The sequence below is a fragment of the Setaria viridis genome, chromosome 4 (genome assembly GCF_005286985.2).
Source record: "Setaria viridis chromosome 4, Setaria_viridis_v4.0, whole genome shotgun sequence".
Lineage (NCBI taxonomy): Eukaryota > Viridiplantae > Streptophyta > Magnoliopsida > Poales > Poaceae > Setaria > Setaria viridis.
In genome coordinates, this window is record NC_048266.2 from 37886033 (window position 1) to 37907678 (window position 21646).

General features: G+C 46.9%; 3 protein-coding genes and 1 non-coding gene across 6 annotated transcripts; 2 read left to right on the forward strand and 2 right to left on the reverse strand.

Moving 5' to 3' along the window:
* The first annotated feature begins 390 nt into the window (after positions 1-390).
* Positions 391-6244, forward strand: LOC117852196 (metal transporter Nramp3). Of its 2 annotated transcripts, XM_034734183.2 has the most exons (14): positions 391-588; positions 1629-1791; positions 2122-2200; positions 2307-2347; positions 2530-2608; positions 2707-2811; positions 3058-3167; positions 3418-3599; positions 3685-3754; positions 3963-4136; positions 4552-4656; positions 5120-5251; positions 5398-5493; positions 5579-6244. In XM_034734183.2, exons 2-14 carry the CDS (start codon positions 1663-1665, stop codon positions 5930-5932), a joined length of 1656 nt encoding a protein of 551 aa, XP_034590074.1. In that variant the 5' UTR covers positions 391-588; positions 1629-1662; the 3' UTR covers positions 5933-6244. The 2 variants fall into 2 exon arrangements, with proteins under 2 accessions (XP_034590074.1, XP_034590073.1); XM_034734182.2 differs by lacking the exon at positions 391-588 and having other exon boundaries at positions 615-1791.
* A 500-nt stretch (positions 6245-6744) lies between these two features.
* On the forward strand, positions 6745-14489 carry LOC117852195 (probable alpha-glucosidase Os06g0675700). 2 transcript variants are annotated; one of them, XM_072293336.1, is made up of 5 exons: positions 6745-7088; positions 11659-12338; positions 12459-12689; positions 12785-13425; positions 13508-14489. In XM_072293336.1, exons 1-5 carry the CDS (start codon positions 6835-6837, stop codon positions 14387-14389), a joined length of 2688 nt encoding a protein of 895 aa, XP_072149437.1. In that variant the 5' UTR covers positions 6745-6834; the 3' UTR covers positions 14390-14489. The 2 variants fall into 2 exon arrangements, with proteins under 2 accessions (XP_072149437.1, XP_034590072.1); XM_034734181.2 differs by lacking the exon at positions 6745-7088 and adding an exon at positions 9863-10583.
* TRNAR-CCG (transfer RNA arginine (anticodon CCG)) lies at positions 11490-11562 on the reverse strand. Its single transcript has one exon. It is a non-coding gene; the product is annotated as a tRNA-Arg (tRNA).
* A 2769-nt stretch (positions 14490-17258) lies between the features above and the next one.
* Positions 17259-21422, reverse strand: LOC117852197 (NAC domain-containing protein 21/22). The gene is made up of 3 exons (XM_034734185.2): positions 20960-21422; positions 19178-19449; positions 17259-17990 (listed from the first exon to the last, which is right to left on the reverse strand). The coding sequence occupies exons 1-3, from the start codon at positions 21165-21167 to the stop codon at positions 17556-17558; spliced, it is 915 nt and encodes a 304-aa protein (XP_034590076.1). The 5' UTR covers positions 21168-21422; the 3' UTR covers positions 17259-17555.
* Between the last annotated feature and the right edge of the window lie 224 nt (positions 21423-21646).

Consider the following 21646-nt stretch of genomic DNA (forward strand, 5'->3'; position numbering starts at 1 on the left):
CTTTTTTCTAATGGAAGGTCTTGGTGGTTAGATCTTCGGATTAGATTATTTGACTCCTAGGTACTGTATAAAGCCAACCGAGTTTGCCTACATGGCACGATGGCCATCATCTTCTTCAATAAAAGTACAAATGACGCCCAAGGTGGGAAAAAAAATGGCACATTAGTCCATACTAGTCGTCTTCAGCAACTTCAGCAATAGTACAATGACGTCCAAGGAGTCGGGAGACGAGACGAGTAGGTATCGGGTGAGTTGGTAGAGACACCGGTGGCACGAGCCCACGCGATCGGACGACGGACAGAGACGCGTGCGCCCTCCGTCCCGCCCCATCCGACGGCCCCCGTCCTCGTCCAACTCCGGCCAACACGTGCTTGGGTGGGAGACTTGGAGTGGACTCGTGGTCGAGCGCAAGGAAGGCTGGCAGGCCGGGGGAGGTCCTACTCCGTGCAGTCCCCGCCGTGTCCGGAACGAGCGCGAGAGCGGGAGGCGGACGAAGCAAAGACGAGTCGGCGCCTCCGCTCCGCTTCAGTTTCCCCTTCTTCCGCCTGACCGCCTCTCGCCGCCGCGCCGAGCGCCCGAGCCCCGCAGGTACGCCTTCCCATTGGGATTCCTCCACCACCGCCACCCCGCCCCACGCGGCCCGCGCCGCCGCAGATCCGGGCACGGCTTCCCCGTCGCACCACCGTCGTGGCGCGCCTGCCGCGGGTAGTTTCGGTTTAGTTCCGTGATTGGTTACCACGGCCGTCACGCCAAAGATGCGATCTTTCGCCCCCCCTGCTGCCCATGGCGGCCGAGATAGATAATAGATTACTCTTTCTTCGGCCATTGCTTCTGTGCGAGTTCTTCCTCTGGTCTGGCCATTGCTTCTGTGCGAGTTCTAGATAATGGATAACTTTTGGTCCTCCGGTTAGCCCTGCGGGTGATCCTGGATCCTCCTCAATCTCGCAGCCAGATTCCAACTAATTTTCGATTTGGTAGCTTGCTTAGTTGCTTTTCCAGCTAACAATGGTTGTTAGCTCATCTTGCATTTGTGGTGTCCGAGATTGGTAGGTGACCTCATGCCACTTGCGGCTGCGTCCCCTTTTTCCCATTGTTTTAATTTCTCCCCTGCGCATGCGCCTGTTGTTCGTAGGATTCTGTTGCGTTGATTAGCTACTAGAGCATGGGAGGAAAAGGTCGAGTCTTGCGTTTCAATACTAGGCACTGTCATTTCTATATTCTTGATGCTTCTTCGCTGATCGCGCACGCCGCAGCCGTCTTTACCTCCAGACCGTTCAATCTGCTCGGAGGAATATATCATCGTGTATAAAGTAGGTGCTCGGCGTCGTCGCGTCGTTCCATTTGCTGGATCAAGTTAGGTTCAAAATCGAAATTAGTACTTTTTCCCATTTCCCCCCCCTTGGGCATACAGTGCTTCTTTTCTTTGATACACTGTGCTCTGGTCTTCTTATTCGTTTATCTTATCTTCTCCTGATCTCCTCCCAGTGGCTATGGTCCTTGCTGTCCTACTGGAGAGTGGAGACTTTGTTACACCCCACACTAGGCATATTCTTAACACTCACACACTAAGCTAGCATCGTTATGAAGCGTACCTATAAAAAACCCCCCTCGCCGCCTTATGTTTGCAGCACAGCGGGCTCAGACTTCTTGGGTGACAACGAGATGAGCGGCGCAGATCAATGCTCATCCCAGCCACAATTTATGACTAGCGTTGGGAGGAGCAATCGCTCGAACGGCCCCGGCACTCCTCTTATCGAGAGCATAGATGTTGATCAGATTGTTATTCCAGAGGTATGGTTCTCTTGCTTGATTTTGGAAAAGGAACAAGATGTCACTATCACAGCTAACGTTCAAGTTTTCTTGTTAGTCATGCTCTTCCTTTCTCAAGATAATCCTCCCAACTGAATATGCTGTCTTGATGTGTGCTGTTTGTATTTCCTAATCTAATGGGCCAGAACGGAAGATCTGAACATTGGTTTCTGTTGGAAAATAGGGGGGACACGAACAATTGAATGAGAAATACTGATATATTCAGATTATTTCACTAAAATTTGTATCACCAGATCTGATGGCTTCGGAATGACAAGAAACTAATTATAGACTGATTTGTGATTTTGGCAGAAAAACAGTTGGAAGAACTTATTCTCATACATAGGTCCTGGATTTCTCGTCTCAATTGCATATATTGATCCTGGCAACTGTAAGATTAGATATCTACTTCCATCCAATTTCAGTCACAGAGTATCTGTATTTCTTCCTATCTCTTTATGTACTCTTGACCCTTTTTTCTGGGGTCTGTCTTGCAGTTGAGACAGATCTACAGGCTGGAGCGCAGTACAAATATGAGGTGACTGCTAATTCTATCTCTTGTTACTCATGCCTTTTTTTTTTCCTTTCTCTTTTTTGTTTCATATGCCTATCCTTTCTCCCCTCTAAAGTTATGAATATTATAGATTGAGCTTCTTCCATTAAGTTACGTCTCATGCATATCTCTGACTAGGAATTATGATCATACTATTCTTATCGCAGCTTCTTTGGATCATACTGGTCGCGTCCTGTGCTGCTCTTATTATTCAATCACTTGCAGCCAGGCTAGGGGTTGTGACAGGTTGGTATTTATACCCGTGCGACACCTATCTTTGTTAATTCATTATTTCTTTGCCTGTGACCATTGCTGATTGTCTGTGAAATTTCTCTATATGACAGGGAAACATCTTGCCGAGCATTGTAGGGCTGAATATCCCAAGGTCACAAATTTTGTCTTATGGATTCTTGCAGAACTTGCTGTTGTTGCATGCGACATTCCTGAAGGTATTGAAATTACATTTCAGCTCCTTTTACATGTTTTTCATTTTGCATTGAAGCTCAGAGCTACGTGCCTTGTACACTTCAGCAACTTGGTAATACTGCAGATGGTGTAAATATTGGAAATGACAGTTTCTTAAGTGAGAAATGTTTGTCAAACTGGCAGATCGTGCAACTGATTCTATTGCTTTATGTTGAATTCTCCTGGTAATTAATTTCTTATCAGCTAAAGTAGTGGTTTACTCTTTGCAGTAATTGGAACTGCTTTTGCTCTGAACATGCTGTTCAGAATCCCAGTATGGTGCGGTGTTCTAATAACTGGACTCAGCACTCTAATGCTCTTATTACTACAACAATACGGGGTAAGAAAATGTCCTAATACTGCAATACATTTCCAAATATTCCCTATCAATTACTCTTAGCTAAGAATTTTAATGACATAAAGAAACAAAGAAGCTTCCTCTCAGGAAAAAAAACACCATTTAAAGCAGCTTTATTAGCAGAGTTTAAATAAATAGATTATCAGTACTATGTCATAGTTATCAGACAGCACCCATATCTGACTTGTGTCTTGTTCGAGTGGCTCATATTGGATTTTTTTTTCTGGTGTAGGTCCGTAAGCTGGAATTTCTGATTGCATTTCTGGTGTTCTTAATAGCAACTTGTTTCTTAGTTGAACTTGGGTATTCGAAACCAGATGCTTCGGAAGTTGTGAGGGGCCTTTTTGTTCCTGAACTTAAAGGAAATGGAGCTACAGGTCTCGCTATCTCATTACTTGGTGCTATGGTGATGCCGTAAGCTTCCTGACTGTATTTTTGTTCCCAAGCATTTAATTTTAAACACAAGACCTTTTTCATTTATCTTCTATATAAATCGCAGGCATAATCTTTTTCTGCACTCGGCGTTAGTGTTATCAAGAAAAGTGCCACGGTCTGTTCATGGGATTAAGGTAACCTCTAATTCCCTTTAATCCTTGTAGTGACCTAATGTCTTATTCCATTTTCAGCTATTCTTAATATGATATCCTGTGTACCAAATTCCTCCAACCCTGCTATTAGTTCAATTTGAGAAGATGGCCAATGCTAATTTCAAGTATGCAGACACATAATCCTCATGATGAAACATATACTTACTTCCAACAATTTTCTTTCTTGCAGGAGGCCTGTAGATTCTATACAATTGAAAGTGCATTTGCTCTTACAGTAGCTTTCCTCATCAACATATCTATCATATCTGTTAGTGGTGCCGTCTGTGGTTCAGGTAATTTGAACCCTGAAGATCAGGCGAACTGCAGTGATCTGGATCTAAACAAGGCTTCATTTTTGTTAAAGGTTGGTCAAGAAATTTCAGTCTTCATTTTTTTTTGGAAGTGACAGTCTTCATATTATAGTTAAATACTTAAATGAAAAATACTGTATATATTATAGTTAAATACTTAAATGAAAAATACTGTATAGATTGTCTTTGTGCTAGAACTTCTAATTTTTTTCACTTAGGTTTATTTCTCGTTCTTTTTTTTCACTGGAAATAGATAGGAGCTCTGCCTCATTCAATTAATAGAAAAGTAGAAAATCAAACGCTGGCGCATGGGCAAAAACACTTCTGATACACCAACTAGGCAGATATTTCTGCATTTATGTAGAGCTTAGCTTATTCATCAGTTCGCAAACGTTCATTGTCAAGTCTAAATATCCTTTGCTGTAGATATTCTGATCCCATATTGCATTTTCTTTACTGTCATTGTAGAATGTTCTTGGAACCTGGAGCTCAAAGTTGTTTGCAGTTGCCTTGTTGGCGTCTGGTCAGAGTTCTACAATTACAGGAACATATGCTGGACAATACGTCATGCAGGTTTGTGGAACTTTTCCATACTTCAGTCCTAATTCACAAGTTGAATAGAAGTCTTTTCTGTCGATTACAGGAAATAAATTAGTACACCGCCACTCCCTTCTGTCAATTAGGGTTATGAAACTTTTAAAACTCGAATTGAAGTTTCCTTAAACCTTGGAAAAATTTGCATCATTAAAGGGAGAAAAACATTGGATTCTGCATTTCAGTCCCAGCCTCCCAGGTTGCCGTGTTCAGTTGTTTGCAGAGAAAAATTGACAGTCAGGTGGTGAGCATAGGGTACCACCATTGTTAAGTCCTCATATGATGACAATAGGCTGTCAGCTGCCTTCCTTAATCTTGAAATGTCTTCGATCGTCTTGCTTATTTCCTTCCCTTGACTCAAGGGAAAAGCAACTAAATAACCAAGCATTCCAGATCATGAGATCTCATCTACTGCAGACTAATCTTTACCCACCTAATTCAGGGGTTTTTAGATCTTCGGATGACACCCTGGATACGGAATCTTGTAACTAGGTCCTTGGCTATTCTGCCAAGTTTGATCGTGTCAATTATTGGTGGTTCCTCAGCAGCTGGCCAGCTGATTATCATTGCATCGGTAATCACTTAACTTTACTGTTCTACTCTATTATACCTAATAAATTTATCTGTTCTATTATATTTAACTTCCATTAAACATGTAAGTTAAATTGCTCAGTTTCATACTTTCATATGTTTACTAATGCCTGGCTCTAATATGTGCAGATGATACTGTCATTTGAACTCCCTTTCGCTCTAGTACCACTCCTTAAATTCACCAGTAGCAAAACAAAGATGGGGCAGCATACGAATTCAATTTTCGTAAGTTCTTATTTTGTCACATAATTGACAGCAGTAACATTAAATTTGTGTAACAATCCGTCCTAACTTTGGCATTTTAACGCAGACTTCTGTGCTAACATGGGTGATCGGTTCATTGATTGTCATCATCAACACCTACTTCCTGGTAACGAGCTTTGTCAAGCTGCTCCTCCACAGCGGGCTGTCCACCGTCTCCCAAGTATTTTCCGGGATATTCGGGTTCCTGGGCATGCTCATATACATGGCCGCGATCCTTTACCTCGTCTTCCGGAGGAACAGGAAGTCGACCCAGCCATTGCTGGAGAGCGATCCTGAGCTTGCAGCGTCCGACCACAGCACAGGCGCTGGAGCAGAAGGTGGTTCTCTAGGCCATTTGCCCCGGGAGGACATCTCGAGCATGCAGCTTCCTCAGCAGCGTGCAGGGACTGATCTCGATTAGATATAGCGGCCAGGAAAATAAATGTTTTTTTGATGGTGATATAGTAGTATTAGGTACAGTATTTACACATTAGGTACATCAGGTACTGACGTAGATCATCATAGCGATGCCACAGTGGATAATAATCTGGCTAATGTATACAAGAGGGTGGATATCAATGACACCAAAGTTTCCCATGTTTCTGTTGGAATGAGTTGTGAAATCCTTGCATTCCAAACATGGCGGGCTTATGGTGAGAAAAAAGAATTGATGCTGTAAACATGATGAATTTTGACGATCACAATAAGATACTAGAGTAACTACCTTATGCCATGGAGAAATGATCGTGTGCCGCCTTCAGCTCGAGATCCTGAACAACAGAGTGTGGTGGATCTGCGCTTCTTGTTCCGCTGCCGACAACCGGTGCCCGCCAGCCGCCGGGACTTGCGCAATCAGCCCTGTAAAATGTGGCTGGTGGCCAAATGCGTCTCGTATCGTATGATTCTGACGCTGAATTCCATAGATCCTATCACGAACGCTCTTCTCAAGGCACCAGCTAGAGACGTCCATGATGAACTCGTTGACAGTCAGGGATCACCTCCTCGCCAAATACCAAGAACGCATGCACGCGGCACGCCCATGCTCTGATGCTCCCCATGCGTTCTCGGATCCTCTGGTCCTCGCCGTGGCATGGCACCGATTGGTGGCCGTTGGCCACGCGAGCCAGCGCCACGCCTCTACGCCAGGCACGGCCAAAACTTCTGGTCCGTTTCGGCAGCCGCGAGAGGAACAGAAGGCCACGTCGCCGCCGTCGTCGACGAATCTACTATAAGAGCTAGTGTCCCCTGTCATGGGTGGGCGATGCCCATCAGTGATCAGTGCTGCGCGACGGCTGTACTGTAGCTGCCTCGCGTAGCTCCGCAATGGCGATGACGGCCCCGCCGCTGTTACTCTGCCTCGTGCTGTGCCTCTGCTGCTGCGCGGCTTGCCTGCGCGCCGACGAGGGCCGGCGCCAGCTCCCTGCCGGCGGCGGGTACAGCGTCCGGGCCGTCGCGGTGGACAAGGGAGGGGCGCGGCTCCGCGCCGAGCTCGTCGCGGCCGACGACGCCGGCGGCGGTCGCGGCAGTGCGTCCGCGGCGTACGGCGAGGACGTGCGGAAGCTCGATGTGTATGCCAGGTGCGAGTTCATACTAACATACGCACACCTTTGGTTTACCACAGTTCTTCTCCTGCGTTTGAGCTGCTGTAATTAAATCACCAAATGCCGAGTAGTCTTATGTTTATTTTTTATTTTTTTTGAAAGGAGAGTAGTCTTATGTTCGATGATCGTGCCGATCGACACGAAGAAACCATGGATCATGGATTGCCAAGCCGAATTGGCTGCCAAGTTTTGGCTCAAACGTAAACTGAATGACGCACCTAATGCAGTTGGTAACTCACCAAATTAAAACAAAAATGACATGTGGCTAACCTAATAACCTGGTAAAATCTGCCACGTTTGAGCGCATCAAAAGTTTCGATCCGTAGGTCATCAGACCAGATAGATCCATTATACGCACGCCACATGACCCTAGCTTTGTGTCAGTGTCAGTTAGCGCGAAAACTGTGGAGTTGCCGTTGCAGGAGGAGCGTGGATTTCGATCGATTTCAGCGGGAGAATACGGCGCTGCACCGCGTCTGCATCTGCATCCATTCTCAGACGAAAATAACTGCTAGCAAAAAGGCGAATGATTGGTATGAAAGCTCTGAAGAAAACGGAGACGCGATCGTGAGCGATCGCACAATAACCCAATAATTGGCCTACTAAGCCGGATGGTACACCAAGGGTGTGTTTGGTTGCATATATCAGATGGTGCACGCATGGATGATTCTGGATAGGGTGGTTCAACCAATTTGCTTGTACCGTATGGTTCACTCTAATTAGTAGAATAATGTATTAAGTGGGATGATCTCATCCTGGATGAGTTGATCCAATTCACCCAACCATCATTATTATTTTGAATCATTTCATACATGAATCAAATGATACAACCAACCAAGCATATCCCAAGACAATAGGCGTGCGTTCTCCCTCTCTCCTTCCTTGGGTCCAGCTAGCTTGGGCTTGGTCGCGTCTGCAAGTGATAAGGTGGTCACGATGCTCTCACATGCGACCACAAAGAAACTCAATTAAAACAACAATAATCATAAAGGAACTATGGCTCATGGGGCCCTCTCATTGCTGTCTTCCGTAAGCCAATCTCCTCCTTGGTGTACGAAAACACTTGCAGTCATAGATGCGCCGGTTTCTCTCTTTCCAAATATTCCACGAAGTATACGTCAGCAGAGCCGCTACATTTTGCCGCTGTGTCTTTGGTAACTGACGGAGCGAATCATGCCACCACTCTTCAATCCCTTGTTCCGGCATCTTAATCATACCCCCAGACCACGATGACATGAGCATCCAAACTTCTCTGGCAAAGACACACTCTACGCAGAGGTGAACTGCTGTTTCAGGATGCTGATGATCACACAAGCTGCAGGTCGGGTCACAAAGGCCAGTTCCTCTTTATCAGCTTGTCGGATGTGAGAGTCTTCCCCGGGATGTTTGGATACGAGGTGCTACAGGATCACATCGGATATTCGGATGCTAATTAGGATTAAGCATGCGCTAATTACAAAACTAATTGCACAGATGGAGTCTAATTCGCGAGACGAATCTATTAAACCTAATTAATCCATCATTAGCAAATGGTTACTGTAGCACCACATTGTCAAATCATGGACTAATTAGGCTTAATAGATTCGTCTCGCGAATTAGACTCCATCTGTGCAATTAGTTTTGTAATTAGACTATGTTTAATACTTCTAATTAGTATCCAAATATCCGATGTGATAGGTGCTAAAGTTTAGCAGGGGGTATCCAAACACCTCCTAAGAGCCACGCGAAAAACTTGTGCTTGCCTTCTGCTTGCGCACTCCAAATGGATTTGCCGTCAAAGGAAGAGTAAGGGGGTGCTTGGATACCACTTGCAAAACTTTAGCACCTATCACATCGGATATCTATCACATCGGATATTTGGATACTAATTAGAAGTATTAAACATAGTCTAATTACAAAACTAATTGCACAGATGGAGTCTAATTCGCGAGACGAATCTATTAAGCCTAATTAGTCCATGATTTGACAATATAGTGCTACATTAACTATTTGCTAATGATGGATTAATTAGGCTTAATAGATTCGTCTCGCGAATTAGCCCAGGAGTTCTGCAATTGGTTTTATAATTAGCTCATATTTAGTCCTCCTAATTAGCATCCGAACATCCGATGTGACACTACTAAAATTTAGCTATCAGTATCAAACCCCCCAGATCCGGTGAACTGTGACAAGTACGCCGATTTGGACGTGTATGTTCCATCGCTTTGATCGGTGAACCGTACCTGCTAAACCATGTCCCATAATATTACAAACTCTGTCATCTCTTCAACCGTGCTCATACGTCACAATCCCCTTGTTCAATTCTGGTTATGAAGCTCATCTCTCACCTTTCCGTTTTTTCGCCAAGCAAGCTTGAACAGACAGAAACAAGTGGTTCATGGATGGCGATAGTCCACGACATCACTAGGCTCAACAAGACCAGCTAGCTAGCATCTATCGATTTTGCCACTCTGCAACTTGCCTAATTTGCACATGATCGATGCATCCGGGGATTCCCACGCCTGACTGAGAAGATCAATTTTTTTTTTGCCCCCCACCCCAGGGAGGAGAAAGAGATAAATCGAGATCCGACAACACGATGATGGAAGCCGCTCGATAAACTATTAAATTATGCTGAGCAGATCTCCTTGCTGCTACCAACCTCCATTTTCTTTTGCAGACATGGCTTCGGGATCTCAGCCCCCCATGCCCGCTCCCAAGCCAAAGACCATGGGCACACCTTCTCAGTCCTCGTCGTCATTACAGATACCATTATTGACCTGATCGATGACGCTTGCTTATTCCAAAAGCGCATCGCCTTTCTTCGTCTCCTTTTCCCCTTCCGATTTGACGCGTCGGCGTCGCCTTTCAGTGCCGTGAGGCTTCAGCCGCGCGCCGTGCACGCCCGCGCGGGGATCCACGACGTGCCTTCCCTTCTCTTTCCCTGAACTTCCCCTCCCCGGAAAACCGCAGGGATACGCTGCAGAGACAACGAGCAAGCAAACAAACCGCGAGATCCTTTCGGCTCGCGGTTTCAATTCACGATTCAGACAAGAAAAGAAACCAAAAAGGCCGGCCGTCACCGACAAGCCGGCCTCTTCCGGCTTGTACACTCCACGGCCGCTGAACTGGACGCCGCTGCCCCTGCCAGTTGACGCCCACTGTATTATTAAGCTCTACACACTTGCTGCTCCATCGCCTTGTACGCTTGTAAAGTAGTAGCATCGGCCGGGCAGCCGGGCAGCTCCCCTGCGCGCCGCATGCGATGGGGTCGACGCCGCCGCCGTCGACCGCGCACACGCGCGTCGCCGTCCTCCTCCTCCTCTTCCTCCTCGCCGTCGTCCCGTGGCCCGGTGCGGCCGCCCAGGGAGGTTACCGCGTCATGTCTGTCGCCGGGGGCGGGGGTCAGCTGTCCGCGCGGCTGGAGCTCGCCGGCGACGGCGAGAAGGCCGAGCTCGGGCCCGACGTCCAGAGGCTCAGCCTAACCGCCAGGCAAGTACGTTTTTCCCTCGATTGGCTATCGGTGTGCTTGCTCTTAAACAAAGATCGCTAGCGTACACTACCATCCATGGCATGTGGTGCTTGCTGAATAATCTTGGAACTTTTGGGGATATGGATATCAAATGGACATGACCGTTTGATCAATCCTTTGGAGCGCAATTAGTTTCGTCGATCGTCCATTAGGATAATTCATCGGGGGATGATTTGCGCTAGAACGAGGCTAGCTACTCAGGCCGTCAGCAGATAAGGAATTCATGTTTCTACGGTCAGAAAGATAGATTGTGGCTCAAAGGTTTCTTCTTCTTCCTCTTTTGAGATAAGAATCGAGTTGGTGACAGACGCGGATTAGGACAACGTACCAAACAAGTCATTTTCGCAAAGAGGACTACATGAGCAAAAGACCAAGGGCCAGTTTGCAATTGGAGGATTGCATTTGCATTGACTTGCATTACCGCAGACTTTGAAGATCAGATTTCTATGAAATAGTTCATGCCAATGTCTTTTACCGTCTGAAATTGTTTCTTGTCTGTTTACAATATAATAACAATTCCTCATATGCAATAAGGTAAACAAACAAACAAAAAGATATAGTGGGGAAATAATTCAACATCAACAATTCAATATAATACCTAACCCACCCAAAAGAAGTTCCATAGAAATGAAAATCGAAAATACGATAGGAACATTTCCAGTACTTTATTGGAGTAGTAATTAATAAGGTGAGAAACGCTATGGAAAAGGAAAGTTTCTAGTTCAAATTAGCCCCCAAAAGGCCAAAACAGAAATTTGAAACGTGTGTCATAATTTATAAAAATCCTTGCTTTGATGGAAGACCAAAAGGGGATGGATGAGAAATTGAATAGGGAATACAAACGTAAAAATAAAAATGCTGATAAACGATCACGGTGGGACTCGAACCCACAATCTCCCGCTCCGGAGGCGAGCGCCTTATCCATTAGGCCACGCGACCACTATGTTTCTTAAATTAGTAAAACATTTATAACTCATTTTCTTGAAACACTGTTTTTCTGACATTTTACTGTTTTGTTTGCCTCGCCGGCGGCAGCCTTGAGACGGACAGCCGGCTGCACGTCCGCATCACCGACGCCGAACACCCTCGATGGGAGGTCCCCCAGGACATCATCCCCCGCAAGGCGCCGCGTGACATCGTCCTCGACGCGAGCACGGGCGCCTCGCCACGCAGCCGCGTCCTCTCCGCGGCGACCTCCGACCTGACCTTCACCCTCCACGCCTCCCCGTTCCGCTTCACCGTCTCCCGCCGCTCCTCGGGGGACGTCCTCTTCGACACCTCCCCGAGCGTCTTCTTCAAGGACCGGTACCTCGAGCTCACCACGGCCCTCCCCGCCGCCCAAGCGTCGCTCTACGGGCTCGGGGAGCACACCAAGCGCACGTTCCGGCTGCAGCGCAACGACACGTTCACGCTCTGGAACGCCGACATCGCCGCCGGCAACGTCAACCTCAATCTCTACGGGTCCCACCCGTTCTACCTCGACGTGCGCTCGGCGTCCCCCGCCGGCGCCGGGAACGGCGCCGGCGCGGCGCATGGCGTGCTCCTGCTCAACAGCAACGGCATGGACATCGAGTACGGCGGGTCGTACCTCACGTACAGGGTCATCGGCGGCGTGCTCGACTTCTACTTCTTCGCCGGCCCGGCACCCCTCGACGTCGTCGACCAGTACACCCAGCTCATCGGCCGCCCGGCCCCCATGCCGTACTGGTCATTCGGTACGCCCAACTAAACAGAGCAGCCTGCCCTGCTCTTCGTCAATGGATTGGAGTTGGAGCACTCTGCTGTGTTCTTGCAGCTGATCGATCGTTTGCAACCGCACTCTGTTTTGGTTGCAGGGTTCCACCAGTGCAGGTACGGGTACAAGAACGTTGCTGACCTGGAAGGCGTGGTGGCCGGCTACGCCAAGGCCAGGATCCCGCTGGAGGTGATGTGGACGGACATCGATTACATGGACGCGTTCAAGGACTTCACCCTGGACCCGCTGAACTTCCCGGCCGGCCCGATGCGGCAGTTCGTCGACCGCCTTCACCGGAACGGCCAGAAATACGTCGTCATCCTAGACCCAGGTACACGAGATCACATCAAACCTCTCATCACCTGGTTGCATTGCATCATCACGACGATTGATCCATGAACTGGTTGGTGAATGGTGATGGTGCAGGGATCAACGTGAACGAGACGTACGGGACGTTCATCCGGGGGATGCAGCAGGACGTGTTCCTGAAGTGGAACGGCACCAACTACCTCGGCAAGGTGTGGCCGGGCAACGTCTACTTCCCGGACTTCCTCAACCCGCGCGCCGCCGCGTTCTGGGCGCGGGAGATCTCCCTGTTCCGGCGGACGCTCCCCGTCGACGGGCTCTGGATCGACATGAACGAGATCTCCAACTTCGTCGACCCGCCGCCGCTGGACGCACTGGACGACCCGCCGTACCGCATCAACAACTCCGGCGTGCGCCGCCCCATCAACAACAAGACCGTGCCGGCGTCCGCGGTGCACTTCGGCGGCGTCCGCGAGTACGACGCGCACAACCTCTACGGCCTCCTCGAGGCGCGAGCCACGAACGCCGCGCTGCGCGCCGACACCGGCCGCCGCCCCTTCGTGCTCAGCCGGTCCACGTTCGTCGGCTCCGGCCGCTACACCGCGCACTGGACCGGCGACAACGCCGCCACGTGGGACGACCTCCACTACTCCATCAACACCATGCTCAGCTTCGGGCTCTTCGGCATCCCCATGGTCGGCGCCGACATCTGCGGCTTCAGCGGCGACACCACCGAGGAGCTCTGCAGCCGCTGGATCCAGGTACAATCCTTGCATTCATTGACATCAATGACATGTATGATCTGCTGAACTCAATAGCTTTCGTGTTTGCTCGTGATCAAAGCTTGGCGCCTTCTACCCGTTCGCGAGGGACCACTCGGCGATCGGCACCGTCCGGCGGGAGCTGTACCTGTGGGAGACGGTGGCGCGGTCGGCGAGGAAGGCGCTCGGCCTGCGCTACCGGTTGCTGCCGTACCTGTACACGTTGATGCACGAGGCGCACGCCACGGGGGCTCCCATCGCGCGGCCGCTCTTCTTCTCCTACCCCAAGGACGTGCAAACCTACGGGGTGGACCGCCAGTTCCTGCTCGGCCGCGGCGTGCTCGTGTCGCCGGTGCTCGAGCCGGGGGCAACCGCCGTCGATGCCTACTTCCCCGCTGGCCGGTGGTTCAGCCTCTTCGACTACTCCCTCGCCGTCGCCTCGGCCACCGGCAAGCGCGTGACGCTCCCGGCCCCCGCCGACACGGTGAACGTGCACGTCGCCGGCGGCAACATACTGCCGCTGCAGATGCCGGCGCTGACCACGTCGCGCGCGCGCCAGACCGTGTTCCACCTCCTGGTCGCGCTCGCCGAGGACGGCTCGGCGGACGGGGAGCTGTTCCTGGACGACGGCGAGTCGCCGGAGATGGCCGGGCCGCGGGGCCAGTGGAGCCTGGTGCGGTTCACCTGCAAGGCGGGGCGCGGCGGCGCCACGGTGAGGTCGCACGTGCTGCACGACTCGTACGGGCCGAGCCGGAAGCTGGTCATCGGGAAGGTGGTGTTCCTGGGCCTGCGCTCGCCGGCGCCGCCGAGGGAGCTCGCCGTGTACGTCAACGGCGTCAGGACGGCCAACTCGACCGGCCGCGCCCAGGGGTACCGGATGAGCGGGGCGCTCGGCGCCGCCCACGTGGCGGGGCTGTCGCTGCCCGTCGGCAAGGAGTTCGAGCTCAAGGTTGTCATGTCATAATTCGTAACATGGCATTGGAACTCTGGATTGGCGCGTATTGTCCGAATAAAAATTGATCGAAAGATTAAACTTCAAATAAATGACATCATCGTCAAGGCAATGCTATGAACTTTACCTCTTCGCAAAATAAAAAAAAATCTTTAGCACAGCAACATTTCCTTTTATGCGCTTCCTACATTCCAGATGGCTGAATCAACCAAAGCGACAAATAGGTTCACGCGATGAGAGCTTGTTTGCTTCAAGCCTGCGTTTTGCTGCTTGGGCCAGGCAGACTTATCAGGCCGTCGATTTCGAGTGCCTGCAGTTGGATTTAGCTGTCTGGTCTAGGGATGCAACCAAACAAGCCTTCGAATCTGGAATTGAATTAATTCACTTGGGCCCTTTTGTGCATCTGGACAGATTAGGCCCAAATGTGCCTAATGATTGAAGTGAACTGGCGGCCCAAATTCTTGGTCCGAAATCTATGAATGATTGGAAATTGGGTCAGCGAAAGGCTTTATGGGCTGACTTTCTCAGAGCGCTGTCTTCTCTCGATCACCGAAATCCTTCTGTTTGTAAAAATTAATTTGCAGGCTGCGTGCCTGTGTAGTACCGAATTCAAACTAAGAAAAAACGCAAAATCGGCTGGTGAAAACCAACCTCTGCGCGCACACGCCATCCCATAAATTCTATCCCATTACCAGATTTTTGGCAGTCCGATGGCAGCTGAAAGCGTTTTGACGAGTTCATGCATCGGTAACAGACTAACAGTTCTGAAAATTAATTAAACGACCATTAATTTTTATTCCTTCTTCTAATTTCATGCATGAAAAACTTGGGTTTATTTCAGTATTTCTATCTTGAGAATCAAGCATGCCCGGATTTAGAGTAGCTTTATTGTTTCCTTTTCTATTAGTACAGTCTTATCTCTAGTGACCAGAAATATACGGTCGATTATTGTCCGAGATGGGGGCTTGCAAACCACCAAACACTCGCCGCCCCTCACGAGTTTCACGCACTGCATGATGCGTCGAAAAATGTAGAATTATTCTGTACACTACACCTTCCAGAACCCAAGATATATAGAAAAGGAAACAACAAGATTTCTTATTATTAGGGAGAAAGGGAGATGATGATGCGTCGTTAATCACGAACTGACCTGACTGCCCAGCAAGAACATTCCTGTTTCAGCAGCATATCTTTCCCAGCTACCGCTGCATCTGATCTCTCACTTGTTTTATGCGTAGGTAGAAGCAGTAGTAGAATACAGTGTAGTGACCTGTGTAAATTAACTATTGTTTGGAATGATTAGTAGATGGACACGGACTGTTGAAGAAACAACACGCAAGGCATGATCAGTTGAGTTGCTGCTGGCAGTACTGACCGGCAGTGAATTTTCTTTTTGGGAGGCTGATCAGCAGTGCAATTAACAATTTTGTTTTTAATCAGAAGCAACAGCACCTATGAACAGAACTAGTTTAACCGAAGAGCTAGTTTGCTAGGTGGGTAGATAGCTAGATGGAGGTGGTTGGGGAAGAAGAATTATGCAGCAGGACAGGGAAGGCCTTGCAAGTTGCAACTAGTAGAAACCGTCACTTGTCAGAGGTGAGATCATGCGTACGTCCTGAATAGCGAGTTCGCAACAGCCGTAGATGAATAGACATCACCATGCACTGCACGAACTGTTCCCATGTGTGCACTGTGCTGAACCCATCAAACTATATGTAAGTACAGGCTCGACTACACAAATTCATCAGTTTACTTGGCAAACTCTGCACCATTAACAATATTCTGTTAGGATCACAAGTCTATTTATATATCAAAGTCCACACAAGAAGTGCAGGCTTGGAATTTTCTCATTCATCCATATGATTAATGATGATCAGTTGTACCACTATATATATCTTTGCACATCCATATTGTCAAAGTGGCAGCAGATCAACTTGGCATCAGGGAATGAAAAATATTGCTAGTCTATGGCAGATTAGCTAGCCAGCTTGTGTACTTGCAGCCTTATTATTATATGGGCCGCATGTTGTATATGTTCAGCGTTTTCTATATATGTGGTTTCCTGCAGTGCTAGCTAGAAATCTCAGTATATTGATCCAGTGTCGATTCATAAATTAGTTAGTTAGCTAGCAGTTACTATCGATATATCTAAGGTCAAAGGATCATATACATGTATCATATATCAACCCATGAGCAGATACGTGTGAACTTAATTAAATCCCTTTCGCGGCATATAGTAAAAGAACAACCACCTATGACTTTGTTTGTCTTTCCTTTTGTCCACTTGGAAAGGATTCTTTCTTTTGTTCCAGAAAAATCTTTGCTTAATTAAGAGTATGATGAAGCCATGCCAGTATATATACAGATGTGTAGTGAGATATGTGGCCTTATGATGACCTCGTTTACCAGTTTCACTGAATAACTTCCTTCTGTTTTATACTCTCAAAAAAAATTCCTTCTGTTTTCTCTTTATATTCTCTGCAAATTCAGGTTATGAAAAGGGGGGCTCCTAGACTTGAAGCTAGCTAGTTAAAGGATGGATGTCAAGTGTCATTTTTAAAGTGTGAATTGATCTACCAATCTAGCTAGCTATGAAATGAATTACATGCCCATAGTCGATCTGAACACAAAGTCGTGAGAAAATTTTAAAAAAAACTTTGTTCAATTTACGCGATAATCTTCATATCAGACACCGTGAATAAAGAAAAAAAAAACAGATATAACCTCCCTCGGAAGGGCCGGAACCTGCTGGTATATAGTATGCAGCACAATAATACACATATCGAGACCTGTCTACAGCAAGCTGTACATGTAACGGAATAATAATAATAGACACAGAGGACCATTGGAAGATTCTATTCTTCCTATTATATGCAAATAATTAAGTACTGTCATCACGCACTGTTTTTTCTATTTTCTCCATAGTTCACAAATAATGTATTTACATCATTGATGGCACGTACACATATATATCTCTTTTGATTATCTCCTGTGTACTGTGAAATGATACTATGTACTACTGTTCGTATCTACTACAGCTACATGCAATACCACACAGTAGTAGTCACACACACCATCCAGCAAGTAATCTTTAGTCTTTTCTCATCCTCCTTGTTTCGGACGTGGAATTAATTCCGTATCATCCTCCATCGCAATAATCTTCCTATAAAACCAATAATTAACTGAACGAGTTCCACATCTGCGTGAAGCCACTCTCAGCTAAGTACTCAAACCCATCCTGGGAGAAATTACTTTGAGGCGTCTCCCTCTTCACTACGTTGCCTTCGAACCTGCTGAACTGGCTCATGAGCACATCCTTGATTGACTTCCCGGCCATGTGCTGCTCCGCCTGATCAGCCATGGCTGATGACGACAGCGGAGCGTTCATCGATGACGATGGCTGATGAGAGGGGTTATTGGAGAAGCAGGGCACTTGCTCATAACCCTCTAGGTTTTGCACTGAGCCAGGCTGGTCAAAGGAAATATTGTAGTTGTCAATGAGGGGTGGCAGTGAAGTTGTGGCGGCGTCAATATTGTAGCTGCTACTCTCTGTGGGCGGCTTTGCAATTGTTGCCCTACTCTTGTAGAAAACCCTACACAAGACCCAGTCCTCCTGTGTATATAAAAAATTCAGATAATGATTAGGCCAATAATGGAGTAGGTGTGTATAATATTGAAACCGTGAGAAATATTGTTTTCAAGGAAGAATGTGTGTGTGTGTGTGTGTGTGTGTGTGTGTGTGTGTGTGTGTGATCTATAAAATGAATGGAAATTTAAGGGTGATATGAATGCCTAGAGAAAACTTGCTGCTAGAAGCGAGAACTGCACATGCATCTATTATGGTACATATGTCAAAGAAGACTAAAGTTCATAAGTATCTGGCATGAGAGTGACTAAGTCATTGTGTAGTAAAGAAAGTCTCAAGTACAGAATGGAAAGTGGAGCTCTTAATTATCATTAATACAAGGCTGTGACCATCTGTTCTCTTAACAGTAAACCATGTAGCGATTAAAGAGACGTCTTAATCCAAAACCATGTACGCCTTTACTTTTATTTACTTAATTATTCTTCAAATGAGACTTAAATTCGTAGTAAAACTAAAGACCAAGTAATTTTTTTAACTTGACTGTAAATTTGGCGCTTGCTTGTTCCTTTTTCTCTATCTTGAATAGATGAGAGGACACATGTGTCTATAATGAGCTTGCATTATTCCGTTATCCAGAACATGTGATTATGCGAGGATACTATATGAATGAAGAACGATTTGGCATGTAGTAGCATCCTTCTCATGTGTCAATGTCATGTGAACGAATTATGTTGCTACTTTATTTCACAAATACACATATTGTACTTCCACCAAATCTTGGATACTTCTCATATGATCAGGGGGGAGATATTTCTGATGATTTCACAATGGGCTGCTCCATGTTTTTTTTTGAAGTAAAACTGTCAGCGCTTCGTATTATAAAAAAAAGGCAACTGTACAAAGAGGAATACTTACAAAGAAGGAGGGATGGGAGGTTTAAATTAAGCTAACGTCTCTAGCCATTGTACAATTACTGGTCTATAATCCTCTCTAACTCTACTTGGGCTGCTCCATGTTATCATTGCCCCCAAATAGATCTTTTTTCCTAATTGTATGCACTATATGCCTTTCTCTTTCTCTTTGGATAGATATACGACATATTGTTGTATCCATTAGATGGAGAATAACATTAAATCAAGTAAGAAACTATTGGACTCAAGTAATGAAAAAGGAACACATAATAATAAATCAAATCACTTATAATTAATTGATACCTTGAAAGGTAACTTCATTGGATCACCTTGCCCTTCCATGCGAAATTCATGCATAACCCATTCGGTCTTCTTTCCCTTTGGGGCTCTACCTTGATAAAACACAAGGGTTTTGCGCATACCAACAAGCAACCCTTTCCGGCTTATTGGACGGTCTTTCCCGGTAGCCTTCCAGTAGCCTGAATCAGTTGCTCTATTTGTTCGCTGGCCGGTGGCATACTTTCTATCTCTAAGGCTATAGAAATACCACTCTTTTCCACCAATGCACGCAATATCTGAATTTGAGAAAACTGTGTTAGTCAACAAACTAACAAACAACGTTATTGACATTAAATATCATTTCTACCGTATAAACACGGATCTGTACAGCTAATATGTCTTCATTAGCCTAATGTGGAGAGGGAGATTGGGGAAAAGCAGAATTAGGAAGAAATTATACATCTAGTTCTTTAATTAATTATCTCTATTTCCACATGATTTTGTGGTGAAGTATTCTATTAATAGGCAAAGTGGGAGGCCTTCTTTTGGTGTTTGTCCCCATCCATTTGCTGTTAATTCCCTTTTGAGGATGAGGCAAAGTGGGAGAATATTTGATAGCACGGAAGGAGCATGGACAGATGAGGATAGAAGGCCAAGATGGGGCCAAACAAACTCTTGGCAGTGAGAATATCCTTCTGTTATGGGGAAGGGAAGGCGACAAGGCTAGGAGGCAGACAAGACGTGTGAAATTTGTTCTCAGTAGATTTTGTGGATTCATATATGGATTATAAACTAGTTATAGTTAGACTACCGATCCAAAACTTCTTTTTTTTCTTAAAAAAAATACGGGCAAGGATTCGATAGAGTTCTTGCAAACTGTTTCTCTTCAGCTATTGTTTGCAAATGGATCGGATGTGGCATGACTCTCATGGTTTTTTCATGCCTTAGATCAAGAAGACTTTTCAAAAGAAGGCTAGCTATAAATATAGTGGCTTCAATGCTTCCAAAAAAACTGAAAAAAGGACATGGGCACACCCAAAAAAGGGGACCAAAAAGAAAGAGAAAATCGATTCAAGGAAAGAAAAGTTAGGATTCCTTGCGGCATGGGAGCCTTCTTGCATAGTTGCATCTTGCAAGTTGATACCACGGTGAAAGTTGCAGGAGGATGTCATGGTCGCTTCAGTTATGGCTCGGAATGGGACAGGCTCAACTAGCATGCAGTACACTTGCTTATTCACCTTTAGAATTCGATGCAATTAATCGAATTAAAGTACATACACGCATACTTTTGTGCCATTTGAAGGAGAAGCATGCAGGGATGTAGGAAAGGTACAAAGAGAATTTTCTTGGAATAGATGACTAATAATAGAGAGAAGGTATGGCTGATCTTAAATTCAAGTATTATTCGTAGATGCTGGACCAACAGCAAGATATGGGCATGCATGATTGGCAACCTTACAAAAAGATGTGATCAAAAAATAATAGCTGGATGTTTCTTAATTAAAACGGATCGCAGATCGTACTATCTCTTTAAAAAAAATCAAACGTCATGGAGCAAGATTATTCGAGAGATCAATCATCAATCAGGAACACACATAGCATAACAAATCAAAACCTAAAAGGAATGGTGTTCTTGGAGTGGGGAAAACACACAAAAGGACGATGACGAATTGCAGAAGAACCCGCGCGCAAGCAGTGCAACTTGGCAAGGCAAAAACTCGATCTTGGCCAGAAACACACGCATGCAACTGATCAGGAATAGGCGATGTATAACACGCATACCCATGGAGAGGTTCTAGGTCTTACCTGGAAGGTCCCAGGGCTCGCACTTGTTCAGATCGACGTCGACCATCGTGGGGCAGCCGTAGATGCTCACCACCGCCGCGCCCCCGCCGCCGCCGCCGCCGCCGAGCTTCTTGGCCAGGTAGTCCAGCACGAGCTCGTCGTCCCGCGGATGGAACCTGAACCCCGGCGGCAGCCTCGCCTCCACCATGCTCAGCGAATTCATCGCCATGGCCGCAGCTCTAAAGAACCAGTCTCGTCCTGCTGCTACCTGCAGCTGCAGGTCAAGATCGAGTTGCTTCTGCTGCACCAGAGCAAGATCGATTTCTACCTCTCCTACCAAGAGAAATTATTAAGAAGCTGGGGAGCGAAGAGAGGAGGGCAATATATAATAGGAGAGGAGCCGCTATACCGCCGCTGGTCAACTTCTGTTTCTGTTGGATGCGCAGCTAGAGAGAGAGAGAGAGAGAGAGAGAGAGAGAGAGTTTTCTTGGGCAGTGTGCCAAAGGCCAGGTGGCGGGCGTTGTTAGGCGGCGAGCTGAGAGAGCTCAGACGACGGCGACGATCATGTCATGGTCATTCCCACGCTAAGCTGATGCACCCATGCACACCGATGCGATGCCAGATCAGCTAGCCATGCCCTCCGATCCTCCTCTCCCAATTAAACACCGACCTAATCACCTAACCCCAGCTGATTGATATCTCACCTTT